This window comes from Lathamus discolor, chromosome 3 (genome assembly GCF_037157495.1).
Source record: "Lathamus discolor isolate bLatDis1 chromosome 3, bLatDis1.hap1, whole genome shotgun sequence".
NCBI lineage: Eukaryota > Metazoa > Chordata > Aves > Psittaciformes > Psittacidae > Lathamus > Lathamus discolor.
Window position 1 is genome coordinate 100,211,014 of NC_088886.1, and position 13,879 is coordinate 100,224,892.

Here is a 13,879-nt window from a genome sequence, read left to right on the forward strand (position 1 = left end):
TACAGCACTCCTACCGTGGGGCTGCCCCTCAGCTGCACACCGCACCCGTGCTGCTGTCTCCTCATCACCCTGGGGCTGCAGGAACCACTGGGAAGTCTGTTACGGAGGCACCCATGTTTCTGAACCTGGCACGAATTTGGTTAGGTGGCCTCCCACCTGCTTAATGCAGCCATTAAGCACCCTGCCACAAACAGAGCTCCAGAAAGCCATTCCTCAGAGCATGCTGACATTTTCAGGAGAAGACCAAACAAATAAACACAGTGATTATAAAACTAACTGAGATGACACTGGCCAAGCAACTTCTCAGTCTATTTTTCCTTAAAGAATTGACCTATCTATGGAAGGCTTTTATTTACAACATTGAGATAATATCCTCTATCTCGGTATTTAACCCTGCAGGCAGAGAGTATCTCAAAGTAAAACTGTGCAATCGCAATAAAGTCAGTCAGTGTCAAATGTCTGACAGGTTTTGGCCTCTCCTCCCCCACCTCCCGCTTTTTTTTAGGCACCCATCGTATAAATGAAACAAGTTATTTTATCCATGTAGCCAATATTCACATGAGTATTTTTTCCAGCTCTCCATTAATACACCTTGTATTTTAATCATAGAATCATAGAATAGTTAGGGTTGGAAAGGACCTCAAGATCATACAGTTCCAACCCCCCTGCCATGGACAGGGACACCTCACACTAAACCATCCCACACAAGGCTTCATCCAACCTGGCCTTGAACACTGCCAGGGATGGAGCACTCACAACCTCCCTGGGCAACAGATTCCAGTGCCTCACCACCCTAACAGGAAAGAATTTCCTCCTTATATCCAATCTAAACTTCCCCTGTTTAAGTTTTAACCCGTAACCCCTTGTCCTGTCACTACAGTCCCTGACGAAGAGTCCCTCCCCAGCATCCCTATAGGCCCCCTTCAGATACTGGAAGGCTGCTATGAGGTCCCCACGCAGCCTTCTCTTCTCCAGGCTGAACAGCCCCAACTTTCTCAGCCTGTCTTCATATGGGAGGTGCTCCAGTCCCCTGATCATCCTCGTGGCCCTCCTCTGGACTTGTTCCAGCAGTTCCATGTCCTTTTTATGTTGAGGACACCAGAACTGCACACAATACTCCAGGTGAGGTCTCCTCAAACACGAACACTATTTGCATTACCAGCAGCAACTCCAATGACTATTCTAAAGACTCACAATGCCTGTAATGAGTGAACATCTATTTTCTCAATTAGTAAACCATTGGTGTCCTTTCTCCTTGCTTGTAATTTATTTTCCTCACCCAGGAATGGTAATCAGTGTTTAGTGCAAATCCATACCAATGCATAAACCATAAGCAATTCGCATCAGAGCGGTATGAAATCTAACACTTGTTCCAGCTTTTCTAGTACGCAACAGCCAAAGCGCCCAACGGACTTTGCCATATTGTTCCAGCCTGTTCTGCAAACTCTCTCTTTCTGACCTGTTTGATACCAGTCCTATTTTATCATCTTCCTTAAAGCCGGGGGCTTTATTTTGGAGGAATGCTTGGTATGGCAGGGATGGGAAGGAGAATCAAGATTATCCCACATGTCAAATAGCTTAAAAGCATGGATTATGATGGACATGGGAGCAAGGTACGCTTGCTATTTTATAGCTTTAGTTTGACTGTTCAAACCTTTAACTCTCCTGCACAGCTGAGAACAAGCTAACAGACAACACAAGGTTTTAGGCCATTAAACTGCTTAGCGTTTGTAAAGTGTAATGTTTAAAAAAAAGGAACAAATCAATGTTTGCTACTACTTATGACACTCCAGACCATAAAATAATCCCCTATAGAAACTGTTTAGATAAATGCTAAATAACATCAGAAGTGCCTTTGTTTCAGTTACTTCTCTTCCAGTACAGCTTTAATAAAAGGAACTTTAACACCTAGGCTTATTATCAAAACTTGGATACTTAAAGCTATCGAGGCATCCCAAATAAGGCATCATATTCCAGTGGTTTCAGGCTTGGTTTGCATGAAACTCATACTGAATTCAGACTTTGTTGAGGCCAAAGCCCCAGGGCCTGCATAAAGCTTCCTGAACTCACAGTGAGTTTCACGGGAGCCATCTTTGTTTAATTCCACTTTGTCCAGGAATGAACATTTGATCTTGAACTACTCTACCTTACTGAATCATGCACCACAGCACATTCCAGATAGCAGATCCTACATACAGGGATTTTCTAGATGAAATTTTAAAGCTGTCCTGGTCACCAGGGCCTCCTGTCCATATACAAAGTTCAGCTGAACATTATGTAGACAGCCTGCTAAGTTACTGGAATGAAAAACAACTCGACAAAAGCACACACGTTTAAAGAAGGAACGGGTAATTCCACAGCAGTAAGTTCTCTGACACTGCGGGTTTTCCTTTTGAGACAGAAATGAGTAATGTTCCTCTCTCTGCATCAAAAAACATTCCTAGTTTCCTGAAGAATCTCAGACATTGACCAAATGCCACATGACACTGGAAATAATAGTCTCAACTTCCCTGGCAAACTGCTCACTTTGAACAGGCCCTGCACTACACCTGCATTACAGTATCATAAAAGGCTTCTCATTGGGAAACTGTGTGCAAAGTTGGTTTGGGGAAAAAAGAAAGATTTTAGCTGCCCATATGACCAAGGTACTGGGGACAAATAACCTTAGAGCTGTACCCTGGTGAAGAAACAGGGCCTCAGTTTCAGCAGATGCTTGACATCAGGCAAAACAGGGAAAACAAGGCGAGCAAAGGTTACATGCAAACAGTCACCTGTGGTTTATGCAGCAACAAAACAACCACTGTTCAGGACAGACACACATAAAAACTTACTGGAAATTACTTTTAATATAGGCAAACCAAGACTGCTTATGATTTGTAGGGTATGATAGTGTGACAGACTAATGTGAACAGCTTTTGTTTCATGTCTCTAAAACAAGCATTCAAGAAGTAATTCACATTACACGAGTCATCTTTGGTAATACTGTACATTTGTGTCAATCACTTGGTAAACATCAGTCCTTAGTGTCATTCATCATGACTACAAACTAGTTTGAGAGTTGCAGGAGGATCCTCCGACTGTACATCAGCTTGCAAAGGGGAGAGTTCAGACAAGCAATACAGAAATTACTTCACAGAGTTACGTAGCAAAAGCCACAATTCTTCGTCATAAAGCATTACACTAGCTTGTCATTTTGTCTACAGTTAAAGTGGGCTTATCCTCAGCACTATTATAAATTAACAACAAAGTAGCTCCTGAAACAAATCGAGGGAGTAGGATTGAAAGCAAAGAACTTTGATGAAAGCGTAATTTTCTAACTTTGGTTTCTAACTCTAAATTATTAAAATACAGAAAAAGTCATCATTATTTTAAAAAAGATGCATCATTTAGAAAAGAAGTCTCATTCCTTACAAAACGATTTAAAATTAACATAGAAGAATAAAGCATTGCTACAATACAGTTAAGAGCATTCCGACAGCATGATGTAGGTACACCTGTATGTCCTCTGTTCCATGGCACAACCATGGGTTTTAACTTGCTTGGATGTGTATTTGAGAGTCACTGAACTTTTCTCACTTATGTTGATGTGGGCTGTCCGTATGTACTGTGTTAACACTTGGCTCAGCATCTATTTACAGTTTAATAGCAGCAGAGCTGTCCCACATCCTACAGCTGTGCTCACTCCACTGTGGTACTGGAACGAGCACAACAGCTCGGGTATCTCAGGGAATGTATCATTGTTCTGAATTGCCTTTTTTTCCCTGTTTTATCCGAGGGCGGCTCCTCATTGTTTTTCTCAGCCAGCTGTGCAGGCTCTGTTTGGAATTGTTCTATTTGAATCTCGAGATGTTTTTGAATGGCTAACCCAAGGACTTCGGGATCCACAGATGCCCCATATACTTCCCACGTCATTCCTTCATCATCCCATCTCACTTCACGCACTGGAGATTTGGGGGCCTCCATGTCTTGCTCTAGGTTCACCTCTGGGAACACATGTGAGTGGCCGTCTGCGGCAGCTGCCGGGCTTGTTGCCACAGATTTGCATTCCATGATTGGAAGAGTTTGTACCTCGGCATCTCTACACTCAAGAGCTGTTTTCAGTCCTTTGGTTAAATCATTCATAGAGGTCATAGTCCACATATCCTTAGTTGTCATTACCATGTTTGCACCCTGCTGGCTACTAAGGGCAACACAGGCAGCATTTGTTTCCGGAGGAGCCTTCTCCTGCTGAGTACAGTGTTGAGCATGTTGCAGTTGTTCTCCAGGAATGCTACAGCACTTCAGGACTCTTTTGGCATCCAGGCCTGATTCACTTAGTGAAGACACCAGCTTAGGATATGTCAGAATGTCTGAAGTAGAAAAGGAATGAAAATAGCCAGGTGCTGCCTGCTCTTTTCCTGACTCACTAACTGAGCACACCAACTGCGGAACAAGTTGTATAGACGGTATAGGCAAAGAATGGCAATAGGCAGGGATGGTGGCATCTACCTTCATACAAGGGTCCTTCCTTATATTACAGGGCCCTGCAGAATTGTTATGAATTGTCATCACCATGGGGGAGTATGCAGAGTTTGGAATATTACTGTAAATCAGACCGCCATGAATAATTCCAGTGGCTTGATTGAACATTGTCCTGTTTGAGAAACCATTTCCAGGCACGTGGGGTCCTAGGACAGCGGTGTGAAATGTTCCAGGATCTGTGTAAACAGTAGTGTTACGTGGCATACCACTGCTGTCAAAGCTATTTGTGGGTACTTGCTGGTCTCTGGGTAGAACTGGAGTCACAAGGTTTTGATAGCGAGGGGCATTTTCATTTGTTTCTGATCCGTATCTCTGTGCTTGGAAAGACATCCTAGCCACTGGTGGATCATGCCTGCAGCTAGAAGAGCTTAGGCTGGAGTAAGTAGCACTGGTTTCTATGTGAGTGACACAAGTCTGGTGTTTGCAACTGCAGGTCAGGTCTGAGTGGCTTCTCTGAAAGGCAGTTCCCGGTTCTTCCATTTTACACATGCTTTGCTGATGGACAACACAGGCTGAGGAAATATTCTCAACAGTGCTGCTCTTTACATACATTTTAGTGTCCCCCACTTCCCAGGATGCTGGGGACTGTTCAGTGCTAAGAAAATGATTTGTAGTCTTAGTTTTGCTCTGTGAAGTGTCATTGGCTAACTGGTCGCTTCTGGTTTGGACCACTGATCCAAGTCCCACCACCCGAGGCTGTGCGGACCATCCAGGACTCTGCACACTCCTTGCATCACTCTTGTTTCCCAGAGTGTGGCAGATGGTGCTACTACGGCTTTTCTTCAGCTCCTGCTTGTTGCTTTGTCTTTCCTCTAAACTTGATTGCCCAGTACAGGCCAGACTCGAGGAGCTCTTTGACAGGGGGTGACTGTTGACATTCAAGAGACCATGACAAGTAGAACTCAGTGAGTCCTGGTAGGAATGAGTGTGGAGCTGGTGGCTGTCAGCTGACATGGCAAAGGAGAGAGAGCTGCAAGAAATGGTGGAGAAGAAAAGAGAGAACTTCAGTAAAACATAAATACACTGGAAACTATAATCTCTGTTGACCTCCTGCCTGGGCTTCTTGCTTTTCACAGTTCATAAGTACTTCTAAAGAAGCAGTCTGTGTACTCAGACCAGCCAGTTTCCATTTTCAGTTTCCACAATGGGTTTCCCTGGATTAGGTTCAGAATTACTGAAATTCTGGGGGTTTTTCATTTCATAAACCACAAAGTTGTTACCATTCATGTTAGCACTTCCACACCTAAGAGAAGCTGTAATTGAAGATTTTTAATCTAACCAGATTTAGTGATCCATTTTTGTTGATCAAATCAGATCTTCCATTGTTTGACTACACACATTCCTTGGTGTCACAGAGGTCGTGCAACATTTGTATAACTAAGTTATTTTAATATGCTCATATATCTATATCTATCAGCACATACACATATAACTCTTTCCTAAAAGAACCCATTCTGTTGAGCAGAAAAATGTAGAGCATTTATTCATTGCTTCCAGCTCAAGTACTACTGGATGTTTTGTTGTGCAGTAAGTGGAAGCCACACTTCCTCGTTTTAGAGAGCTTTCCCGCGGGTGCATTCTGCCTCCCTAGGAGGACTTCTACAGAAACCATCACAATTTCTTGTGAACCAGCTCACTAAACTAAAAATGAATGTGTGGAACTGGAAAGGTGTGTACATGTGGTGGACAAAAGCACTCTGTAAACGTAACAGAAGCCTTCACTTGTACCACCAAGAGACCAGTGACTGCAAGGGCTCGCATCCAAACCTATGAGTGAGAAGCTTTTCATATGTGATACTTTTAATATGATGCTTACAGGCTCGAAGAGTCATCTACCCACGTAACAAATAAAGAGCATGCCTTGTACTGCATCCACAAACCAAGCAGCTCTACTGCTGAGCCTTACAGTTATCAATGCTTACATTTGTAATCCCATTTTCATTGCTAATTTTGGCAAGCCAATAGTTCAGGTTGCAATTCCTATCACCTAAAACCCATTTGCGTTGACTGTGTTCCATAATGAAACTAAATTGAGCAAGATGATGAAAAAATAACAATATTTGCAATCACTTCTTTGAGAAGCTTTGTGGGCTGCGTACTAGGGCAGAAATATCCTCTAGCATTAGAGTTTGCAGAAAAAGGTAGTTTCCCCTCTTTCATACGTGCTGGTTCAACTAGGAGTTAAACTCATTACAGACTCCTCACCAAGCCTGCTCTGTAAACCACGCAGCCTCTCTGGCCCATAGGACTCCACTACGGTGGCATTTAAGGACAACACAAAAGCATCTTTTCTTCCAGGAACGGAATTTCAGGTTCCTGGGCGAGGGGCACTGCCGAGTGCAGCTGCAGGCAAAAGCAACCACTTTTTGCCACGTATTTCTGCATGTTTTTTCAGAAGCCCTTATAAAATCTCACTCAACATTTTGAAGAGACGCAAGAACTGGGAAAGCGACAGTTTTAAAACATTTCACTCATCTCCTCCAGTATTATCTATCCTGCAGCCACTTACACATATGCGTATAGTCAGCCACATAGGAGTCAGTAGGATTAAACACCAGAGCATAGCTGTCTGTAAGGTGAAGATCTTAAATTTAATCTCTTTAGAAGATAATACCTACAAAGGCTCTCACAGATCGGGATGAAACAACATTTACTAATGGAAATCCCCAGTCACAAATACTGAGTCTCAGCTGAAAGGAAGCTTCAAACAGATGGCATAAGGCTGCAAAAACATTGACGAGCTCTCTCACAGAGTTTACAAGATTCAAATATGTGTGCATACACAGATACCACTGCCTCTATTTGCTTTCTTTATGTAGCATTGCTGCAGAAACCTCTGCAACTGGAAGAAGTGATGCAATTTGAGATTGATCCATCACCTGAATGTGAAGAAACATATTCAGATAAATGACACAGTCCAAATATGTTGACATAACAGAAAACAACTTTCATTGTAATGTTTGCAATGAAACCTTCAAAGAGAATTCTGAAGAGATTTTTTTGCCCCACTCACATACACTCCAACTGCAGCTGAAATCAAGACCAAACATGGGCCAATGCCACATGTATATTACACATGTACAAATACATATACAACATTATAACCAGCAACTATGAACAGCATTTGAACATCTTGAGTGGTGTCCCTCAGGGATCAGTGTTGGGACCGGTCTTGTTTAACATCTTCGTTGCTGACATGGACAGTGGGACTGAGTGCGCCCTCAGCAAGTTTGCTGATTACACCAAGCTGTGTGGTCCGGTTGATACGCTGGAGGGAAGGGATGCCATCCAGAGGGACCTCAACACGCTTGTGAGGTGGGCTGATGCCAACCTTATGAAGTTCAACCATGACAAGTGCAGGGTCCTACACCTGGGTCGGAGCAATCCCAGGCACAGCTACAGGTTGGGCAGAGAAGAGATTCAGAGCGGCCCTGAGGAGAAGGACTTGGGGGTGCTGGTTGATGAGAAAATGAATATGAGCCAGCTTCAGTGTGCGCTCACAGCCCAGAAAGCCAACCGTATCCTGGGCTGCATCAAAAGGAGCGTGACCAGCAGGTCGAAGGAGGTGATCCTGCCCCTCTACTCTGCTCTTGTGAGACCTCACTTGGAGTATTGTGTGCAGTTCTGGTGTCCTCAACATAAAAAGGACATGGAACTGTTGGAACAAGGCCAGAGGAGGGCCACGAGGATGATCAGGGGACTGGAGCACCTCCCGTATGAAGACAGGCTGAGGAAGTTGGGGCTGTTCAGCCTGGAGAAGAGAAGGCTGCGTGGAGACCTCATAGCAGTCTTCCAGTACCTGAAGGGGGCCTATAGGGATGCTGGGGAGGGACTCTTCGTCAGGGACTGTAGTGACAGGACAAGGGGTAACGGGTTCAAACTTGATTGGATATAAGGAGGAAATTCTTTCCTGTTAGGGTGGTGAGCACTGGAATGGGTTGTTCAGGGAGGTTGTGAATGCTCCATCCCTGGTGGTGTTCAAGGCCAGGTTGGACGCTTGAAGCCTTGGGTGGGATGCTTTAGTGTGAGGTGTCCCTGCCTATGGCAGGGGGGTTGGAACTGGATGATCTTGAGGTCCTTTCCAACCTTAACTGTTCTATGATTCTATGATCTTTACTCAGATAGACCAGTGTTCCATGCTAGCATAATTGTAACAATTACCCTGTGATTTCTGGGCTTTAAAAACAATGGGAACAGTTACCAGTTAAGTAAAACAATATCTCACCTGACACTTTCGGACATAGTTAAAGATGGGGGGAAGTAAAAAAACCAAACCAACAAAGCCCCATTCAAACAAGATGAATCAGCTTCCTGCAGGATAATGCACTTTCCTATTGTGCTGAAACCCAAAGTTACATTTTCCCAGACACCCTGAACACTTCCCCATGTACAGACCACCTGTTGGTTTCCCCTTCCATTCCCTGCTCCTTTTACCCACTCTGGAAAGACCTATGAGCTCTTTAACCACCAGCCCATTATGCCCACGTGGCAGAGGCAGGATTCTGAGCTGGACTTGCGCAGCATGGAGCTCTGCATGGAGAGGGACACCTGCAGAACAAATCGATGTCTGGTAGACCTGACCTTTCCTCACCTCTGCTGCAGCCAAATGTCACCATGGCATTTCACAGTAGCGTAAGTGAGCACGCAGGTCTGCCACACACTGCATCAGCCTGTTGGTTGGTTGGTTTTAAACTGGTTCAGCTCCCACTCACTATCAAATCATCAGTCCAGCCACACCAATCACTAATGTCAGCACAGGGAAGAAACAGAAGACCACTCCCTCTGCAGAGCCACAGATTCAGTAGTGCACATAAAACCCAGAGCAAACCTGCACGCACAGTGCCTTTCTTCCTAAAACTTTGGAAACGGCATGTAATCCCATACTCACCTTCCCAGACTCTGCATTTCACACATGCAATGTTGGCACTGATTCCCCAAGGTACACAAAAAATCTTACACATACATAGACACCCCTACAGAAGAGACACGACACTGCATGAACACATGCTAGAGGTGCCGTACTTCCTACATAAGCTCATGCAGACTGCATCCAGCTGATGACTTCTGAGAAGGGGCAGAAAGCAGAAGTGTCTGGATGGTTATACCAATATATATACCACAGAGGGGCTGGGGGCAGGTACCGAGAATGGTGTGACAAACTTCTTAAGAAACAACAAAAAACCCCTCAACCCAGGCACAAGACACCGACCCTGTCTGATTTCACAGCTGTGCAATGCCATTGCAGTTTGTGAATCAGCTAATCAGGAACAGATTACCCATGTGAAACCTGGATATAATAAACACAGCTGACTCGGTTGGTGCTTAGGGACCTGAAACAACTTTTTTTCTCATGTTGGGGGGAGAAGACTGCTTTGCTTAGACTTTGCTTTTTAAAAAGTAAAGACCTAATTTATAGGAAAGTAATTTGGGTATTTTATTCAAAAATAATAATAAAAAAATTAAAATTATTCAAAAAATTTAAAAAAATTTATTCAAATGCATATTTTATTCAAAAATACCCACTGTAGATTTTGAGTTGATCCGAGAGATTTTCATTTGGAAATCCAAAGGAAATCTACACCTGAACACACAAACAAGAAAGCATGAACTTCGAGGCAGCTACCCTGCTATGAATATATAGAAAACTGTTAGTCAAGCAGAGAAAGGATTAGGATAGAAATGGAATTAACATCCACTATTTTTGGCTTAGCTTCAGATAGCTTATGAGGGGATCTAGGCCGCTTTCACTAATTCCGCTGAACTACTTTAAAGCAACAAATGTGTATTTTGCTATGACTTATGATTAAAGTTGCGACCCATTTAACGCAGTAGTAAATTTAGTCTCAAAATATTAAATGTCATGTGTGTTGTCAACTGAGACATTCACCGGTAAATTAATGATGATTCCAAAATTCTTCAGTATTTTTGTTTTCTATGCATGTACTTTTGATTACAATTTTGGCAACAAACACAAATGGATATCAAACGGAATAATTCCTTGCAATCATATCAATATACAGAGCAAGTTCTCATGTAATATAACAATACCGCATGGTATTTCAGTATGATCGCACTTAGTTCTTCCTTTATGTATTTGCTAGTGATTGCTTTCTTCCCTGCATAGCCAGGCTTCTAAAGAGTGGCATGATAAACATGATATTCACAAAAGAACTCGTAGTTTTCATTATGAGGATAGTAATATGGGATATTAACATAAGACAATGTGTTAATAACAGAATATGTACAGCCAAGCTTGCATTTCCTCCAAGTAAAGAATATACAAAATGCCATAAAAGTAACAAAGCTGCTGCATCCTTTACCCCAGGAAAGGACTTTTTAAGTACTAACTCAAGCAAAAATCTGCACCATAACATAGCAAGTCACACTACACCGCATGTGCTCTTTTGTAAGCACTCTGTGCCTACAGTAACTAAACACATTACGACGCATTGTGAATTACCTAACACATTAAGCGGTACAAATTAGTTGCAGAATTTGGGAAGAGACAAAGAGAAATTGCATTTGAAATTTAATACAATTTACTAGAAAATTACATGCAATGCCAGAGACTTACTTTTCTAAGTAAGTTTTACACAGCTTACTTTTGCTTCATATAACCATGATGGTCAGCCCATAAATCAACAAGACCTGCAACAGTGACTGTTTCACCCTTCTCCACTTTGCTGATCATACAATAAAAAAAACCCAAACTTTTTTTTTCCTTCATATATTTCATTTTATGCTTTCAAACCAGCATCTGGCTGCAAAATAAGCGATAGAATCAGAGCCAGTTTCAGAGGTGAGAGCATTATCATGCACGTGTGAAACTTGGAAGTTAGGTGATTTGATCCGTACCAAATTTTCAGATGATGACTGCTCATTTCAGGGACTGACCAGGACCCTTCTTTGGGAGCACTAGCACTTTTTGAGAAGGCATGCAACATCAAGGGGTTTGCAAAGTCTTTGCCCAGAATTCACTCCTTCATTTGCATCATTCTGGCCCCCCTGTGCATCAGTACTTGGTCACCTGTGCAGTAATCAATCAGCTTCATAAGACATACACACAATTTTGCCAATAGCACCAAACTCCACAACAAACTCATCCATGTTTTATTCAAGAATAACGCTATTTTAATTATTTAATTAATATAATATATTAATAATATATAATTATTTATTACCAGTTTTATTCAAATAGAAGGCTACTATATGTGGGTTCTTAACTTTATTTAATAAATACCTTATTACAAACGCAATGTTTATAAATTTGAACAGGCAAGAGCAGTTTCTGATTAAAATGACGGAACTTTCATTACAACCCAAGGGGCAGCTGTCACTTACCATAAACACCGCTGGCACCTGCCCGGGACACAAGATGGCACACAGAGAAATAACTGAATTGCTGCCTAAACAGCCAAGTTATCTTGCGTACCAGAAGAAGTACAGCATATTCACACTGTGTTCTCTTCGGGCCTGGCTTTTTGAGGAACACATCTTCCTTACCAGCATCTACAACTGAACTTCTAAGATGTTTACTGTGGTAAAGTGACATAAAAAGGAATATCAGCTAATATGGCATTAATTTCTTTTACAGCTCTACTCATTTTAAAGAGGCTCATATCGCCATAAGTAAATAAATAAATAAAACAGAATATGGTCAAACTTTGTTCCTGCTTGCCCACACCGAGAATCACTGGTAACTTGCACAAAAAAGAAAGATCTGCGTTGCACTTACACAAAGATTGACGTGCTAGTATTATGAGACCCTATGGCCTGTCCCTAACTACACTCCACTGAAAGAAATAGTCCATTACCAGTAATTGCTAACATCTACGGTTGGGTGGGGGAGTCTAACCACTTGAAAGGCATTGGCAAAACAGGATTAGCCATGGTAAAAAGCTTAGAGATTCAAGTGTCTGGGATTAGGAGGGTTTTGGTGGTTTTAATTGTTATTTTATTTTGGTGAGCTATAAGGGAAAGGAAGAAATAGAGGAGTTACAGTAAGGGAAAAGGTATCACTCATCAAGGAACACCAAGGAATGTCTCTAAATTCTGTACATACAACTATATCAATGCAACTAGATTAGTATGGAATCAGGCTGAGACTCCAGTTACTTAACCTTTAATCCATCATCTTCCTTTAGGCTTTCCATTTTGGAATAGCATTATAAATTGACTATGCCTTGGTTCAGTTCAATCTGCTAATGCCTTCTTGTAAATATTTTGGGTCATCTTGTATGTCCAAGTATCAGACAGATCTACAAGGCAGACTGATCTGGGCATCTACAAACACCATCAGACGCACACAGCAAACAAAAGCATACTGTGTATGCGAATGAATGGAAGTGATTTTCAGTTCCGCACCACTAGAAGCACTGGTGACAGTGGTGCATATCACTGGGATCATAATTCACTTGTAGGAAGAGAAGTACATTTGAGAAGCTAAAACACATGAGAAAAGTTATGACACTCAGTGTGCAGCACAGCAAAAGCACAGATCGTGTGTGGTTTATGTCCTTATAAACTAATGTCACAGCTTTTCTTTCATTTCTGTTAATTATAACTTAGTCCATCAGGCTTTTCTAAAAGACTGTCTTTTCCCTATCCGAAGCTGAGCATTCTAGACAGACATCTCTGTGCATTGATTGGCAACAAAATGAAAAACAGCAAGTCCCTTTTTTCTTGAGCATTAGTGAACCTCAGCTATCTCCTTACTGAGGACCCAAGCAGAGACCTCTTCCCCCAAATGCTGAAGTTACCACGGGTAGCCTGGTTACCAGTCACCTTACCAGGGGGTAATATAATAGTAGCCATGTCAGAAAGTGAATAGATTCAAACATTTGCTGATACATTCACCTCGAGGCTAAATGATTGGGCCACTGTGTCCACAATTATCCCAACAGCACAAAAAGAGTCATACAAAAAGGATGAGCGTTCAGTTTTAAGAAACAGCAGGGGCAGCCCACAGCTGTGTTAGAGCCTGGGCCAGGACAGAAGAGCTGGGAATTCTAAATTCTAAAATGAAAAAGGCTAAAATGAGAGTCCCAGAAGAGAAGAGCCTGAGGAGGATGAACCAAAGGAGATTATTTTAATGACAACTCTAATTGAATTCCCAGAAAGGAGAATTCACGTGGGGCTGTAAATAAATTGTTGAGAAACCAGAGAAGGGTGTACTCTGTCACAAGGGAGGCACGTATTGGGAGGTAGTCCTGACACCACCACATTATGCACTGTGCAACTATGTGTCCTCTTCACCACCTTTCTGTATTTAATCATCTGTCCCAGAAATAACTTCAAAGATCTCTTAGGATTTTGATCTTTTTTTAGAAGAAGATTGTAAGCAAAACATTACTCCCAC

The 13,879-nt window shown here is 42.3% G+C and overlaps 1 protein-coding gene across 7 annotated transcripts in view; it reads right to left on the reverse strand.

Annotated features, from left to right (window-relative positions):
- Nucleotides 1-2,827: 2,827 nt before the first annotated feature.
- The window catches only part of GPRIN2 (G protein regulated inducer of neurite outgrowth 2), a 37,149-nt gene continuing 26,097 nt past the window's right edge, over nucleotides 2,828-13,879 (reverse strand). For 6 of the 7 annotated variants that reach the window (XM_065670800.1, XM_065670799.1, XM_065670801.1 and 3 more), the window contains one exon: nucleotides 2,828-5,491. In XM_065670800.1, the coding sequence (XP_065526872.1) occupies nucleotides 3,679-5,475 (1,797 nt within the window). In that variant the 5' untranslated portion in view covers nucleotides 5,476-5,491 and the 3' untranslated portion in view covers nucleotides 2,828-3,678. Of the gene's footprint in view, nucleotides 5,492-10,044; nucleotides 10,102-13,879 lie in introns of those variants that run through there. The other variant, XM_065670806.1, reaches the window with a different exon arrangement.